Consider the following 17,513-nt stretch of genomic DNA (forward strand, 5'->3'; position numbering starts at 1 on the left):
ACTGTCTCTTTTTGACTGAAGTTTTTGCTTTCCTATTCAACTACTTTCAGTTATCTATAAAGGATCACATACTGTCTTTAGCTTAAAGCTCCTGTTTTTGGCAAGATTTCAATTGAAAATCAACAGAAAATTTCATCTCTGTTTCAGGACTACCTATTATGTAGAAAACATAAACAGTACAACCAGCTCAAGAGAGTGCAGTTTGTAGACAACATTGTCCTTAGATATGGACAATGGGACATAAAGACTAAGCCAACTACTTCAGCTTTTGCTCTGTGTTGATAAAGAAGAAAATGCTTTTCCAAGACTCAGGCAAATGAATGTGGCTAAGCAGCTGGGATTTCAGGGGGATGGTGCCCTCCCTCATCTGAAGTGACGAAAGAGCCCTCCTGCTGAGACTAAAATTATCCTAATCACTGAAATTACCTCTATAGCCCTTATGTGCAGTCAATGCTGCAAAGACAGACCAAATTTTTTTTTCTCTAAATTAAAATTCAGAGATTCTGCTTTAAGAGGAATTTTGACATTTTCTCTAGCAAAATTAAATCAAAAAGAGAAATAGGACAAGGTCAGTATTTCACTGTAAGTTTCCTGCTATTTTCAATACATGGCTTTCTGTTTAAAATTGTCTTATGAGAGTGTCTTTGATCCATTCATTAGCTCAGCTGTTTAATATTTGTAGTTCATCTTATTAATTAGCCAAGGTATTTGTCAAATTATACCAAAAAAAGGTAATTTCCACTGAGCAAGTTTGCAGCATAGAAAGTGCTTTGTCAAATCACATATTTTCTCAATTTTTAAAATGATAGGCAGGATGGAAAATGAGGTATGGAGGGCAACTTGCTCACAGCAGTAGAAGGAACTGGTTTAAGAATCAGCAAGTTTCTGCCCCCCACATTAACTGGTGCTGAAATCAATCTGTGATAGTCTCATGACCTGCCAGCCTAGAAACATTTACAAAACTTGTTAAATAAAACATATCTTAATTCTTACCTGAAATTTGCCACACAGTTTGTGGTGGGCCAGCCCAAAACAAAGGAGCGGTCTGGGTCTGTGCTGCCTTCACACACCTCTTCTGTACAAAAGGCTGTCCACATCTCACAGAGACGTGCTTGGCACTTCAGTTTGAAATGAGAGTGTGACCTGCAGGAGGAAATTCACAGGTGTGTCACACACATGAAAACATGGACAGCAGATTAAACAACTAGAGGTTTTCTTCCTTCAGGCACATGTGAGGCTTACACTGGAGCTGACAGAAGATGCACTTCTGCTTCAGTTAAAGAAAATGTTTTATTGGGTTGCACATAAAAACATATCAATTTTTAATTTAAATGGGATCAACAAATCTCTTATTTGAGGGATAAACAGATTGCTCCTGGCATCCCTGGATAGCCCCCTTCTCAGTGGAAATCTGCCTGTGTCTAGAGTTGTCCTCCAAATCTTGCTATGAGGCAAAGATTGCCACTTGTATTCGACTCTCCTTTCAGAGACTTTAATTCCACTAAGGAGTTCACAGCATAGCTCTATTGTTTATCTCCTGGGTCAAAAATGATTATGAGTTTAAGTAGTGATAACTAGGCCAGGGCAAATGAAGCAAACCTAAAGAAAGAACAAGCAGAAAATTGCGATTTGTGTTACCTACAGCACAGGTCACCACACAGCCTTCACAAACTTTCTACATGGTAGCTTTAGGACCACATCACTTGGAGAATGAGCCAAGACCTTGTGCATTCTCAAAATATATACTCATCTACAAGGAAGATACATAATTTTCCCAATATTAAAAAATTTGGCCCTTCCTATCTTTTATGCTACTAAACAATGGAGTAAAGGTCAAATTTACAGAATTTCACATTTTAACTTCAATTCTTTTCTTCCAATAGATTTCTCTTTGTAAGTGTCCTTCCTTTGTAGGATTAGTGAGTGCTAGTGCTATGTGAGAAACAAGTAAAAATTCCCAAAGTCAATCCAGCTCTGCAGCACTGCTACAGCCACTCGCTTCAAGTCTTGCAGAATTATCTGAGCTATGGTTCTCCTGGGCCAGCAAGGAAAGGCTGGAGGAAAAGCATCCCCTCCCTAAAACTAAGAGCATGTCAGCTCACCACTGTGTTGCAAATGTGGATGGGGACAGTGCTGGGCATCATGGTGATTAGTGGTCTATAAATAAATACTCCAGGTAAGCAGTTTCTTAGGGCTTTGGTACACATGGACTACCTTGTCTGAGATTAGCCTCGTTCACGAGGTATTTGATTCAGGACAGACTGAACTAATACAGTCTGAAACATGAATGCACTTGAACCTTGTGGCTTTAAAGAGGACAGAGATGAACCTGGCTGGTCTGAGTTTTCCAGCTGACATTGTGCCAACAGGTGCAGTGGGATAGTGCAGCACATTCAGAGGAAGGTCAAGAAAGAACCATCAGTATATATCAAACCTAAGGCTATGGTGTCTCCTGATCAGCTGAACATTTCACCTCTCTTAATTACATTTTGCTACCCAATCAAAGATAAACTTGAAGTACAGGAGCATATTTCAACATGCTTGTTAGCAAATCAGTTTATGAGGCAACAACTCAGGTCTGTCAAGAATACTAAAAAACTTGTATTTTGACTGTCCATGGAATGAATTGTGAAAATGTAGATTTACAAAAAAATACTGCTCTGAATTCTAATTCTAATGTAGATGTTAATAAGTGGATGTCTGGCCTGACTCCACCAAATCAATCTGTTGACCTTCCCTTTCTCCACAACTTCTTTTTGCCATTACCCAGTACATTGAACACTCTACATGCTGTTTCATTTTTTAATATTTACAGTCCATAAAGCCAGATCTCTACAGTGCCAGTAGCGGGTGTCAGCAGGGTGTTGGCAGAAACACAAGGATGTTCTCCAGTCATGCTTGATGTATATTCTTACCCTGTTTGCCATGCCTAGCCACAGCTTTCAGCTATTATCAATATTCAAGTGGCCTGGTTTCCAGAGGTGCTGAAACAGTAGCCTCCATTAACATCTACAGAGCCCAAAGTATAATTTTATCCCTATCTGCCATGGCCTTTATGCAATCCATGGCTTCTCAGCATTTGTGAAACATGGGTCTTCTATTTAAATGCCAGAGCATCATCTTTAGAAATGAATATATTGCTGACTAAGGAACCAGAATGACAGAACATTTAAAAATGGGTACAGTTACAATCTAATGAGTACTGTATAGTACTGTATATTTTTTAAGGAAGTCCCCTAGCAAATGTTACTGTGAATATCAGGCAGATCCCAAATCGACTGAAATCAACAGAAAAATCATGAAGACCAATGCTGTAGATATTGACACACCCCAAGTTATGCCACTTCTGCAGAGTATACACAGTTCCTTTTGCTTACAATTGGATACCTTGCAGCCAATAACAGATGGAAGATTAATTTCTCTCTAGATTTGCTAATCTCCTTAACTGAACTCTCTGACAAAAGCTTTTATGGATCTGCTGTGAGACTACTACCATAATTCTATGTATGAGGTCAGCCATTAATTTCTATGCCCAGCCACTTCAGGAAAATGCTCTTAAAAGGCACGTGTATATATGCAGGTGCACATCACAAAGGAGAAAAAGGAAACACAAAAATGCATGTGAGACACCTCCACCACTGAACTGACAGATCCTTGAAATATTTACTCTGCCAAATAAAAACATAAACTCTGTAAGAAATCTAATCAATATATTAAAGAGAATAACATTTTACATACTTGACTTCGGTTTAGTTAGAAAAACTCCTTCAATAAATTCATTTGTGACTTAACCCTCACATAAAGGTAGTGAAGGACAGGGCAGCAGAGGAGCACAGCATGTGACTATCATTTTTTATAAACTGGTGTAATGCATCCTAGGAAACCATAGGAGTTTTTATTACAGAAATTATTAGAAAGTAGCAAAAAAATGAACCCACAGGCCCCTTGTCCAAAGTCATAGATGGACCAGTTACAGAGAGGAGTTACTCCTCACAAATTCCAATGGGAACAATGCCAATGTGCTGCCTTTAAGCAGGAGCTCAGTGCTGTACAAGCAGTTCACTCAGCAAGCTCAGAGGACACAAGATATTTGTTCTCTTTAGGAAAAACCTGTACCCATTTGCTGGTCATACAAAGTCTGATTGTGTGTGAGCTCCATTTGTACAGTGACTGGTCACCTGCAGCTGAGCTCACACTCACATAGGGCCCAGCTGCACCAAAGATACCTTAGGGGTTCATATGCCCTAAGCTCAAAAACTACTTAGGACAGAATTATTCCCAAGGAATAATTCTGAAGTTAAATCAGATTCAACTGTATCATTTATTCTGTCCTAATCTTACTGCTTTCACTCTGTACCAGCTATTAAAAAGTCAATAGCCATCAACAATCAAGGCCACATAGCAATACACACACTCGGGTTTTCCTTCTAGGAATCAGCATTGGCATTTTAGTGAGAGATAGCTTTAAAAATGCTGATTTTTAAGTAGTATTCATTAGTGACAGCTCTGATGCTTTAATTGCTGACAGGGCAGCTGTAGAGAGAGCATCCCAATTAGTTCTTCAAAACACATGAAGTAAAATCATTCAAAATACTATTTTTACCATTTCTAGCAAAGACTTGCTCCCCCCACTTTTTCACATGCAAAAGCACAAATTGTTCTCTTCCACCTTTTTTAAACATTGTATCTCTTCAGCACATTAAATCTCATGCTGTAGGAGCTGTTATTACTCCCGGGGGACCAGATTTTTGTGTGGTTACACCAACTAGTGCTTTCCTATGCAAATAGTCCCACTGGGACCCAGCCAAACCTGCAGCAATGTGCAGCTCAGCCTGGGGCTGTAACACAGTTTGTGCTCAGCAGCCTGACCAGGGAGGGGGGGCTTTATCCCTCCTGACTGTACTCATCCACAATTTTAGGAGCTAAGCTAGTGGATCATGCCCACTGAGTAGCCAGTGGACAGAGAAAGAGACCCCCAAGAGCACGACTCCCCTCACCCACTATCAATGCTCTTTCAGCACAGATGAGCTAGCCACAGGAAGGAGCTGGTTTTGCATCATGACTGTAAGAGGAACCCAGAAACCTATGTAAGTTGAAAGTATTTCACTTTACTGAAATTAGGTGAGGTGAATTCCCCCCTAAACCAACAACAAACAAAAACAGTAACAATGCTGTTACTCCTAGTGCTGGTAGAATACCAAGATTTCCCCTAAATATCCTTATGGTCTCCACCCACCCATAGTGGAACATGTTTTGGGTAAAATATCCTCTGTGCTGTCACACCACATCAAATGAGGAAGTTCAGCTGGGGGGGTTATGTTTACTATGTGTGATTCAAACAGACACAGCTCGGATTTCTACAGAAAACACAGATTTCTTCTGGCTTTTCCCAGAAGCCCCTGAAACAATTGCTTAAGCAAAATGACACATTGCAAAAGCCCAGGATTCACACAGAGATTGCCCACCCTGTGAAACCACAACACAGTGCCTAACAGAGAGCGAAGCTACATCAGGATTTTTTATTATTATTTCTCCACAACCCATAACAACAAGTGAAAGCACCCTCTAAAATTGCCTTAAACCACAAATGCCGCATGAAGCTGGCATGTTAGACACAGCTTGTAAATGTGATTTAATTGTGAATGGTAGAGTGAATAATCAGCGCTCAACAGCAAGCCTGATTACACATGAGCACTACCCAGACTGCTCAGCATGGCTTCCCCTTCCCCACGCTCCTTCTGGCACAGGACAACCTACAGAGACAGACACTGCAGTGCTGCCTAAAATCCCTGTTTTTATATAGCTGCTCATCCCTGGTGTGTATCAAAGCAACTTCCAGGTAAGGGTTAAAACCTGCAGTCCCTCTACAACACAACCACTGGTGTTATCCAAACCCCACAAGACAGAAGATGGCCTGTATAAAACAAAAAGTTGAAGGCAGCACATTGGACATAGCTGAGTGCCTATGAGTCTTTTGTGACATTGCACTCCCAAAGTGATAGAAAACAAGAAATATATCAAAGAATATCTGATACTTCCATAAAATGCTGCATCCTGAAATTTCCCTATGGCTATGCAGTTTTCAAAGGTCCCTGAAGAGGTCAAAATAAAACATTTCCTTATAATTTAGGGAAGATACGCTATTAAAAAGCATTCTGGAAATCCATGCTATTTTCCACTAAAGAAAAGGTCTCCTCTGCAGAGGGGCCATACTCACTTGGACTTGGCAACAACCAGAAGGTCTGTGAAGAGGAAAAGGTGTCGCTCCTGGGTTTGCAGACTCGTCTTCAGCTGCACGTGGCCGTCCAGGATGAACGTTCGGTTGTGGCAGATGAAAGACTGCACAAGGGGCCATGCCTCTGGGCTGATGGGGGACAAACAGCCTTCCCTGCAAAAGGACATCAAATACATGGAATAAAGGAAAGCAAATCAGCTACTACTCAGCCTGTGAGTGAGAACCATGCATTCACTTCCCATACCTGCTGCCAAAAAGTAATTTATTATTTGACCGCATTTCAGTGAAAGGTGAGAGGCACTTACAGGATAATTCAGCAGTCAGATTCTGACACAAAATCTGTTAGGGACTGTCCTCACTGAACCTCTACAGTCCAAGCTGTAAAAGCTGTAGCATTTAGCATGAGTAGCATTTAGCAAAGGACAGTAATATAGACACAGCCCTCCCCATTTTGGCTATTTGTATTTGTTTCCCTTTGTATTGAAGTCTTAGAGAAAATATTTCATCTCCTGCAGGCTCTCTAAAAAGAGAGAGGACACATATGCATGATGAACAGATAGCTGCATACCCACCTTTATCAGAATAGGACTCAGGGTTAAAAGCCATTTATAGAAATTATTCAGAAATTACAAATAAAGGTGTTACTGAACCTTGCTAGAGACACACCATGTAGATGCAACATGAGAAGGCTGCTCAGCCTTTATCTCTCCCAACACACAACCCCCAAGCACTGAAGTAAGCTCCTGATGCAGGGTTGGGTTGTGTGGCTGGAGCACAGCTATGCTGCTGGGTAATGCAAACCCAAGCCTATGGGGGAAATACCAGGCTCTCTCCCAGAAGATCTGATCCTAGAAGAAGTGCAGCCCAAGGTGGAGACACGATTCTCTCAAACTCTCCTGATGCAACTGTTCTACATAAAGCAGCTGAATAGCTCTTGAAGCAGAAATAGATTTTCTCTAGCCCAGAGAGGATATCCCTACTTTCTGAGCCTTGCTCTAACAAATGACCATTTATATGGAGCCAAACCAAATGAACATGAGGGTCTAAGAGGAGGACACTCCTTCTCTAGGGTTCCCTAGAAGCTTGTAGCAGGTCAGGCTCTTCCTTGGAAAGCCAGAGGCATGGCCTCAGGTTCTCAGAGAAAGCTCAGAGAACTGAACCGGGGTCTACTACACCTTAGTGTGCCTTAAACAATGAATTTCTGGATTAAATCCAGGAACCATAAGTATCTTTACTCACAATTTTGAAATTCAACTTTTTAATTATTTGCTTTCTCAAGAGATGCCTCCAAATGAACCATTTCCCTCTGGCAAAATGAATCAGTTCAATTTTTATGCAAACGTATTTACTTATTTTTTCCTTGTTAAAAAAATCAAGCTAGCACTTGGCAGGATCATCTTGGCAAGGGCAGTGAACAACTTTCCAATTCCAGTTTATTCCTGGTCCCACTGGAATGGATGACAAACACCTAATGACTTTTTTGGAAGAAGAAATTGAGCTTATTTGGTGAAAGTCACAAAACAAACAGGAGGGAAATGAAAGAAAACAAGAGCAAGCACAGGGACCCTTCAAAGAAGGTCATAAACCTTGTATCTCTCAGAGCCTGGATGACTCATGACCCTCCTCTCCTTGATACTTGTGGCTGGATTATGCAGAAAGTTATTTAGGAAATCCTAACATGTGGGAGAGAAAGGATAAGCTCTAAGACTGGCCTACATTATCAGGACACACTTTCACTGATGTATATGGAGCTGGCAAGGATCTCTACCTGCTGGGAAGAGACTTGGATTTGGCCTTGGATTCCCCTTTCTGGCTGGAAGTCTTCAGTTTTTAAAAGAATTCCTCAACTTATTTTGTCTTAAATTGTGTCTTAATCTTGTCTTTCATTACCTACCCCTTCAGGTAAGTGAGAAAGAAGAGGAATGACTTACAGAATGAATAATGCAAACTTAAGTTATTTGATCATTCCTATGCAGAAGAGGTGTCCAGGAGGGTGGAGGTTAAAGCAGAGGGAGGAATTTTGGTCCAGCATAACAAGGATACACACTGTGTGTCCAGCAACAGGAGCCAGGGGAACAACAAGCACCTCTCCTACCCTGCCATTCTCATGGCACTAGAAATTGCCACCTCACCAGTTCATCAATGAGTGTTAGGTAACTGGAACTTCATTAACTCCCTAGCAGCACAGAAACTTAAGCAGAATTCAGAAATGCTGATTGGTTCACCTGTGGGAAAGCCATGCATGGCCTTTACCTCAAAGATTAAATCAGGGATATGCTCACCTGTACTTGAACCCAGTAACAACAATTGGGAGGAAAACCGTTTTCATGTTACACTGCTGTCAGAATTCTTATAATCATAAGGTCTGGTTTTATGTCTCCATATAGGCAATTCTGTTTTATTATTCCCATCTGTACATTTTCTACATCAGGATTCATAAGCCCAGGAGCCTCTCAAATCAAACTAAGCAAAATTTTTGCTATGTTGCTACACAAATGAAGGTGTGGTAGGTCTAGTAATACCAGCAGGGTCAAGCAAATAGAACTGTCTTTTGAGCCTTTCAAGCACTTCTGTCAGCTGAACTCTAATAAGCACTCTTACATACACTAATATTAGACCTTACCTGATAAACCTTACTTAAAAAAAAAAAAAAAAAAAGGGGCAATATTTTCTTCAAAGTGGAAAAAAAAAAATCAAAGCCATTAATTTAGCCAGAATGTTCTAATGCCCCAGGAACAAGAAGGAGGAAATTTGTGTCAGTAGTGACAGAAATGTCTTTTGGAAAGAAGGCTTTTGATCCTCTCAATTAATGTTTCTGTGTTACAAGACATGAATGAAACCCAAGTGTTGTTACATTGAAGAAAATGCAGATCAGCAATATCCTCAGGCATAAGGATTTATATGAGAGAGGTGTTTTTGCAGCTCAATTTTTAATGGCTCAATGATTTTTCTTGCCATTAGATGGTTCTAATTTTGAAAAAGTGCTAAGTAGGTAAATACTGATTCTTTGAAAATTCCTTTCAATAAAATTAGGCAAAACTCAGGTCAACATGATTTCTGATGGAAATAAAAAGTGAAAGTCAGTGATGCAGAGCTCTCTCTGCCTTTCCTGTGTTTCCCTAAAAATTACTTTATGATTAGTACATGTAAAAATCCCACACAGAAACATCTTTCCATTTTGGCAGGAAAAAAAAAAAAAAAAAAAAAGAAAAGAAAAAAAAGCTGTCATCCAGCTTAAGAATGTTAAGAAGGAACTGTGAATTGATTTCTGAAAAATGGGGTTATATGGGGATCCTGTAGAGCCAGCAATCAGTCACGTTCCATTTTGTGAGGAAGCCAGGCTGACACTGATGTTTTGATGGCATTGCCATTATGAAACTCCAGTCTTAAATGGACATTTTTTTCTAAAAGTACTATTCTGGGGGTCTGAAATTTCCTTACGGGATTTTAAATAAGGAGAATATTTTGTTATTTGAGGATATCTACAGAGATATTCTTAAGCTCTTCAGGAAAATACTAAAATTACTGTGCTGGATGAAACTAGAAGAAAGATAATTGAAGATTTCTCTCTGGGTGTTTCCAGAACATAAATTTTTTATCTCTTATTTTTCAAAATAATCAAAATAGTCATTTTGTGCCTATTCAAAAGACACTATGGTTTAAAAGACTGCTTCAATTTTGTAGGTGAAACATACGAGGGTGAAATCTACAGTAGTCAGCCAAATACTGAAAAACACATCTTGGCTGCATTTGGTGTGAAAGCAAACATCAGAGCTCACTTCATCGATCCTTTATTCACCAGAGACCACAGAAACACAAAAAATACTCCTTCACCCTGAAGAGTTTCCTTGGGGTTTCCAATAAAGCTGATACCTGAATGGCATTACTCACAAAACGTTTATTCTTGGTGTTAATGGAGATGTCAGCTTTATTCTCTGTTTACAGGGAAAACAATGAAAAATATATACTTTTTGAAGGAGAGCTCAACAATCCATGCTAAGTGGTTACTAAACCCATGATCCAAATGTCATTTCCCCTGATTTCAGTTGATGATGACTTCAGCCTGTCATGGGTTTAGGTTAAGCTCTAAGATGCCTCAGGGGAACAACCTGTTCCAAGGTAGCTAAGCTGGAATGAGCTGCTGCAGGCATCTCAGCTATATGACATCCCCCTCACAGACTGCTCATGCTCCATCCTAAACCTCATTCCATTGTTTTGGTTGTTGTCCTCTGCCAGAACTTTTCTCCACTGATGATCTCTCTGCAGCCACAGAAGTTGATTTCTTCTTATGATGCAGCACCAGTGCTGCATACCTTTCCAAATTCCTCTTACAGTGAACAACTTGGCCTATGCTCATTTCACAATCACATGAAGGTATAAATCCTGCAAGCCTCCACTGGTATTGAAGCTCAAAGAAGGACCAGAGGCTCTTTCCAGATTTCATACAATCAATCATAGAATCACAGAATATCCTGAGGTGGAAGGGACTCAAGAGAATCATTCAATCACAAAGTCACAGAATAGCCTGGGTTGGAAGGGACCTTTAAAGGTCATCTAGTCCAGGACAGAGGACAGAGAAGGGACACTTCCCTCTACACCAGCTTGCTTAGATTCCTGACCAACCTGACCTTGAATCTTTCTAGGCATGGGGTATCTTAAAGGCCCTCAAGAAAGCCTAACTTACAGACCACCTTTAGGTACTGGAAGGCTGCACTAAAGTCTCCACAGAGTTTTTCTCCAGGCTGGACAGCTCCAATTCTGTCAGCCTTTCCTCTTAGGAGAGATGTTCCATCCCTCTAGTAATTTTCCTCTCCCAGCTCCAATAGGTTCATTTTCTTTCTGTGCTAGAACTGGACACAGAACTCCAGGTGGGGCACCACTATAGTGGAGTAGAGAGGGAGAATCCCCTTCCTTGACCTGCTGTCGCACTGCTTTTGATGCTCCCCAGGACATGCTAGGCACTCCTGGCTGCCAGGGCACTGTTGACTCATATTCAACTTGTCACTGACCAGGACCCCAGATCCATTTCCCCTGGGCTGTTCTACAGCATCTCACTCCCCAGTCAGTCTGTACATCCACAGTTGCCCCATGCCAGGTGCAGAATCCAGGACTTGCCCTGGTTAAACTTCATGCAGTTTGTGATTGCCCATGTCTCTAATTTGCCTACCTACCTCTGCAGGGCCTCTCTGCCTCCCAGGGAGTCAACAGCTCCTCCCAGTTTGGTGTCATCAGCAAACTGATGTAACTGTACCTTCAAGGCCCATGTCCAAGTCATTTATGAAGACAGTGAGGAGGATCTGCCTACAGTAGAGCTTGCAGCATAAATCTAACCTTGTTTTGGCTATGGGCTAGAGAGGCCACCAAGCAGAGCACTTGCTAACCTTCCTCACAATGTTTAGAGACTTCAGATTTACTCTGCAGATTTCAAAGGCCAGTTTTGGATGGCTCTAAAGAATAAGCAATTTATCCTTTAGGATAAATTCAACTTCAGCATCTCTCAGTAAAGCATTTACTTTACCATCACTGAATCACAGCTTTGGGCTGAAGCAGCCCACGGAGAGAAGCAGGAGCTACTCACATCCTCTCAGGGCTATGCTGTGAAAACAGCAGCTATCTGCACCACAAGAAATGTCTACAGTTCAGCCCACATTACAGATTTTTGCCAAAATGGATTATCAGTCAGAGAAAACATGTAATTTGTGACCAGCAGAGATACCCCCAAAAGTGAGCAAGATCTAGAAGTTCCTCCACTTTCTTAATAGAGCTTATATTGGAAATCAGGTAACAGTACTTGCACTTTTTTTTTGTGCCTCCCACTCTGACCCTTAAGCTCCTAAAGAGTCCTGTGAGAAGCAATTTCAATAGGAGCTTAATAGATGGTTTCCTTGTTTTTTTGCTAATGAGGCAGGACCTGCTAACTGGAGCTTGGAAGCCAAGATGGTTTACTGCTGGAAATCCATTAACACACAGACATATTACCCATGCTGTGGCTAAGAGGGTGTTTTGCACTCAAGGTAATAATGTAGTGAGAACAATTGTTTAACTAACCAAAAGCAAATAGGTCAAACTTGGTGTGCAAGAGCTCACCAAATAAAGTGAGATAAGGTGGAACAAAAAAATCTAACCAAATCAGTAACTCAGCAGTGAGTACTGACTCACCTTGCAGCATTCCTCATAGTGCACCAAAGGGCAGTATTAAGGTTTCAGGACTTCAACACATATTGAATTTCATCATAAATGGTAATCTGGATATGACTTGAACTGTATTCTGGCCAACTTGACAAAATAATCACAGACTTTGCCAAAATAATCACACAAAACAGATCATTGTGTTCTGTACACTAAAGGAGAAGAGTGAAAAATTAAATGAAAGAAGAGCTTTTCTTCTACACTGGAAACAACTGTCCATGCTTGGGCCTGAACACAGGACAACAGAGATAGTCCTGTTCATGCTCCTGATTAATTTAGTTTCTATCATGCTGGCAGCTTATTGAAGCATATGGCTCGAAGAATCACTCCTCAGGCTAGAACAGCCGTGAAGAGAAAGGAGGCTACAACTGCACTGCACCCATTTGCAGACCTACCTCCAAAACCTGTCAGTAAGGGGCTTTGTCTTTGAAAAACAGTTGAGGAACAAGCAAAGCCCTGTTCTTGATCATTCCCTCAAACCAGCTGTAGATGGAAAAGGGAAGAAATGGAGATACAACACAGTACTCTTTAACAACATTATCTATCTGGAGATGTGCGTGACAGCTTCTGGCTTGGCACAAACTATCCACGGAGTAAGGAGTGGAAAACAGGGATGCCAATAGCCATGCCTACTTCCCATGACTTGTTCAGTCCAGCCTGCTCCATCTCCACTGCCTGTTCAGCACGACCACACAAAGCCCTGCTGGCCTCAGGGACGAGCATTCACAGCTCCCATTGCTGTGAACAAGGTAACACAGACAAGGCTCACCCACACGGAGCAATCTGCAGCTCAGAGCCCTACTTAGGCAGGCAGATATATATAGCTACAGATATATATAGAGGTATATAAAATCCTCTGCATTTTTAAAGGTGCTAACTGCTCCTTTTTGCCACTGCCTCTGAACCACAATCAGTGCCCTTGGTGAGTCGCCCACGTGCTCAGGATCTGTCCACTTCAAATCTTCATGATCCTGAATATGCACTTCATCTACATTTGTATGGCACTTTATTGTAATACATAATAATTATAATTGGAGGCGAAAGAAAGCACAAAAAATATGAGCTTGGAGGGTAGGAGTGTTTTCCAGGAAGGTGGTAGGTAAGATGTGGGCCAGCACCAAGTCAGTAGGCAGTTGTAAACTTACACTAACTATTTTTAGAAGGGACTTGAATAAACAAGCATAAAACTCCCTTAATCACATAGGCTGCCAACCCATTTCTGAAAATCTGCTGTCAATTGATCCCTGCTATGCCAAGGGAGCTTCGTTCTGAGGATGCTGAGCATGTTTGCATGCTGTTATCTTTGGTAAATCGTATGCAGTTGAAGCAGCACTTTGTGAAAACAGTGCAGCATTCCAGAAATAGCAAGTCTATTTTCTGCAGCACTCCTTTAAAGTCCCCTAGGCCATCACCATTGCGGGTACAGTAGCTTTTGTACCATGAAACAAGTGAGATCTACTTGGTTTTTCAAAGAGCATTAGTTGCTGACTTTTACAATGTCTGATTCTACTTTACAAGTGTTTTTTCTGGTTGCAACTTCCTCTTTACAAGTCATGTATTTGAACAAATATGGGGCAGTCATCCCTCACCTCTGCATTTTCCCTTATGGACTGCCTCTGGATCTCATAGGGAGTCCTCTGACCTGGAGCACGTATCAGCCTCAGTTCACAGCCTCCAGCACAGGGCTGTCCTCACTCTACCCAGGCAAGCAGCTGCACCTCAGAAAATCGCCCCCAAGATTAAGCAGTGAGTCCCAACAGGGTCACAAAGACTTCAGATCAAAATGTGCTGCAACCCATCCTCCAGCACTGGCAGGGCAAGCACAAGCCTGGACAATGGAAGGAAGATGTGTACTAATTGAGACTGGGAGCAAGTTTTACTCAGATAAATAGACAAATTTATATTTTAGGACAGAAATCAAGGCTAAAACTTGTATTTCTGAAATTGGATATCACTCCTCTGCTTCTAAAACTCAGTGTGCACATTTTAATGCAATATATATTGAGAAAAATATTCCAACTTAAATTATAATAGAATTCTAAAAATTGTCTTGTATTATCTCTGCGTGATGTCAAAACCTTATGAAACACAATAAAAATTATTATGAAGAACAAGGTGACTTGCACGAAATGTTTCAGGTGCTGAGGCACATAAAAGACTACCTTTCTGTAGTCTGGCAGTAAAATATCACATAGCTGTAGGGTAAAATGCATTATTAAAACAAAATCCTCACACTTACCAGGATGGAAGCTTGGCAGCTTAACTGTAAACAAAGCTGTACTTAAGTAATTTTTGCATAGCCAAAGGATAATATCCTCTGCAGAGCAAGCATGCACTACAGCATGGAGGCTGGAGACAGGAAACACACTTGTGGTTTGGTTTGCTTCCAAGCCCTTTTGTTTTATTTTAACAAACAGCTGCAAGGTGTTTACTCTGAAAATTTAACACAAGGGTAAAATTCTCTATTGGTATAAATTAGCACCACATATTGTGGTTGTATTTTGACTATTTCCACCAGAAAATAATTTAGGGCAGGTTATTTAAATCCTATTGAAAAGCTCTTGCAGTGTGGGTGTTCTTGAGTCCTGCTATACAGGAGTCAACAAGTTCAAGGGGTTTTGGTCTAAAGCCCCCTGAGCAAAGGAGAGGTTTGGGAGAGGTCACATTCACATGCAGAAGTCAATAAAAGCCTTTTGGCCTTTGGGAGAATCAATCCTCTGTTCACCACTGCAGCTCTCACTCACTTTTACTGACTGACATAGCAGCACCTTGAGTTACTCTCTCTCCACAGTTGCACCAGGGAAATACCATTCCAGGCACTGTCTACCAAAAAGATTTCATTGTTCAGACCAAAAAAAAAAAGTCACCAAAAAGAAAGTGACCTTTTGGGGTGGAAAAAACAAAGAGCATAAAGAAAAGAAAAATAGGAAAAAAAAAGTAGGATGAACTGAGGGGAAAGAAAACCCCCAAACTTAACACCCCAGCTCTGCAGTTCTGCACCATGGTCCATGGTTGTCTGGGCTTTTTGGAGGTTCTCATGGCTTACAAGAATCCTGGATGCACAGGCTATCTTTGCTACTACCAACCAAGCTTCTTCCTAGCCATTCTGAGGAGGCATACAGAGGAGAACTCTGGGATCTCAATCCCACTAGAGATCCAGAGTTATTTTAGTCAGCTGAAGGGATAAGGTTTTTGTCCTACCTTAACTTTTTTGAGAAGCAGTAATTTCAATTAGGATAATTAATCCCACTTAATCACAACTGGAACATTTAAAAGCTTGGCTCAACTCCACTGACTTTGACTTACCTCATGGATAAAACTGACCTTTTATTGAAAAGGGATTTTCATATATCTTCTTGTAAATATATTACAACAGTTCAGCACAGGTCATATACCAGCCAGGAATTCTGGGTTACCAAAAATATCTAGGACATTCTGCAGATCTCTACAGAAACTGGTAATTTAAAGCTGGTATGCACATGAGGTAAAAAGACCAGTGTGGACATCTTTAGAAATCCTTTCTGGAACATCATGGATGGCTGTCAGTGATCCTACATATTTCTGATGACCCTAACATCTCCAGCTATATGTCACACAGGCTGTAGACAGGTAAGAGTAAGGCACTTGTGTGACCATGTCCTTTCAACAGGGAAATGGCATTTTCTAGTTGGCTGCCTGGGTTTACTGCCTGTCAGCCACCCCACTCAATTATTGGGTAATACCAGTGGGGCTGCTCATGGTCTCTCAAAGTTTCACTGCTCAATAGTCCTTCCCCTTTAGGCTCTAATTTTCCCTAATTTTTTGCTTATTGAAGAAGCAATTCAGATAGGTAGGTTGGGATTAGATATTAGGAAGAGTTCTATACTGTGATTGTGGTTAGGCATTGGTACAGGTTGTCCAGAGAAGTTGCAGATACCCCATTCCTGGAAGTGTTCAAGGACAGGTTGGATGGGACCCTGAACAACCTGGTCTAGTGAACAGTATCCCTGTCCATGGCAGGGAGCTTAGAACTAGATCATCTTCAAGGTCTCATCCAGCACAAGCCATCCTATGATCCTATGACCCCTGGGACACAGTGGGGTGAACTCCACAAAGCTCCACCACAGACATGAAGAGAGCATCTGCTCAGCCCCTGTACTGGCTTCAGTTTGTAAGGATCACTTCTCTAAGAGGCATGACCAATATGGGTGCCAGCATGGAAGACAGGACTGTCACTTCACCTGTCCAGCTGTTACAGGAACAAATCTGGCTTTGCTTTGCCTCCAGGGCTTTGATATATTTTGATACTTGTACTACAGCACAGGAATTACCCTATTACAGTGAAGACATTACTTGATATGCCTGCTGCTGCCAGCTATAGCAAGTGTAGTGACCCAGATTCCTTATGAACATGCATGGAGCCACATGCACCTGTTTGCTCTCCCATAACTAACTGCTCACCTATTTATTCAACGAATTTTTCACACAGCTACTCAGGCAGCTTAGTCAGAGGTTCCTACTCTGCTAGTGATCTGAACTGGGGAAAAAAACTGTTAGAGGATCACCTATATCTCTATGCCTTATGATAATTACCTGTTCAGTGCTGCCAACAGTCAAGCTGTGCTGGGATGTGCAAAAGCAAAACTCCAGGTGTTTGGTAAGCACTCTGGTCAGCAGGACAGTGTCTAAAGAACAGGGGCACTTGAGAGGTCAGGAAGCCTCTGAGATGACGTCTTTCTTCATGAGTTTAGAGTCTTGCCCCTGGAGTTTATTATCCTTCATTAGATCTAGCCCCCAGTACTCAAACACTAAAGAATGGGTACAGAAGATACTTAAATACAGACTATTCCTCCCACGATGTGATTAAAACCCCTCACCAGCAGCTAGGTGCACCATGAAGATGCAACTGGACCAGGAGAAGCAACTCCAAAGCCTGGAGGAGAGTCCAATGGGTATTTAATGCTGGCCTTTGTCAGAGGTGAGAGCACCAAAGGCTGCACATCAGCCTGCACATCATTAGAGCCTTTCTGCTTGTTTACACAAGATAAATGATCTCAAAGCAGACTGAGCAAGTTGGTCTGTGATTTCCTCAGGTATGCTATTGCCCAAA

At 41.4% G+C, this 17,513-nt stretch overlaps 1 protein-coding gene across 1 annotated transcript in view; it reads right to left on the reverse strand.

The window, feature by feature from the left end:
- Nucleotides 1-17,513, reverse strand: part of ARHGAP20 (Rho GTPase activating protein 20) — a 58,132-nt gene that overhangs the window by 23,647 nt on the left and 16,972 nt on the right. The window contains 2 exon segments of the mRNA XM_056492649.1: nt 994-1,143; nt 6,218-6,388. Of these exon segments, the coding sequence (XP_056348624.1) occupies nt 994-1,143; nt 6,218-6,388 (321 nt within the window).

Source organism: Oenanthe melanoleuca, chromosome 1 (assembly GCF_029582105.1).
Source record: "Oenanthe melanoleuca isolate GR-GAL-2019-014 chromosome 1, OMel1.0, whole genome shotgun sequence".
Taxonomy (NCBI): domain Eukaryota; kingdom Metazoa; phylum Chordata; class Aves; order Passeriformes; family Muscicapidae; genus Oenanthe; species Oenanthe melanoleuca.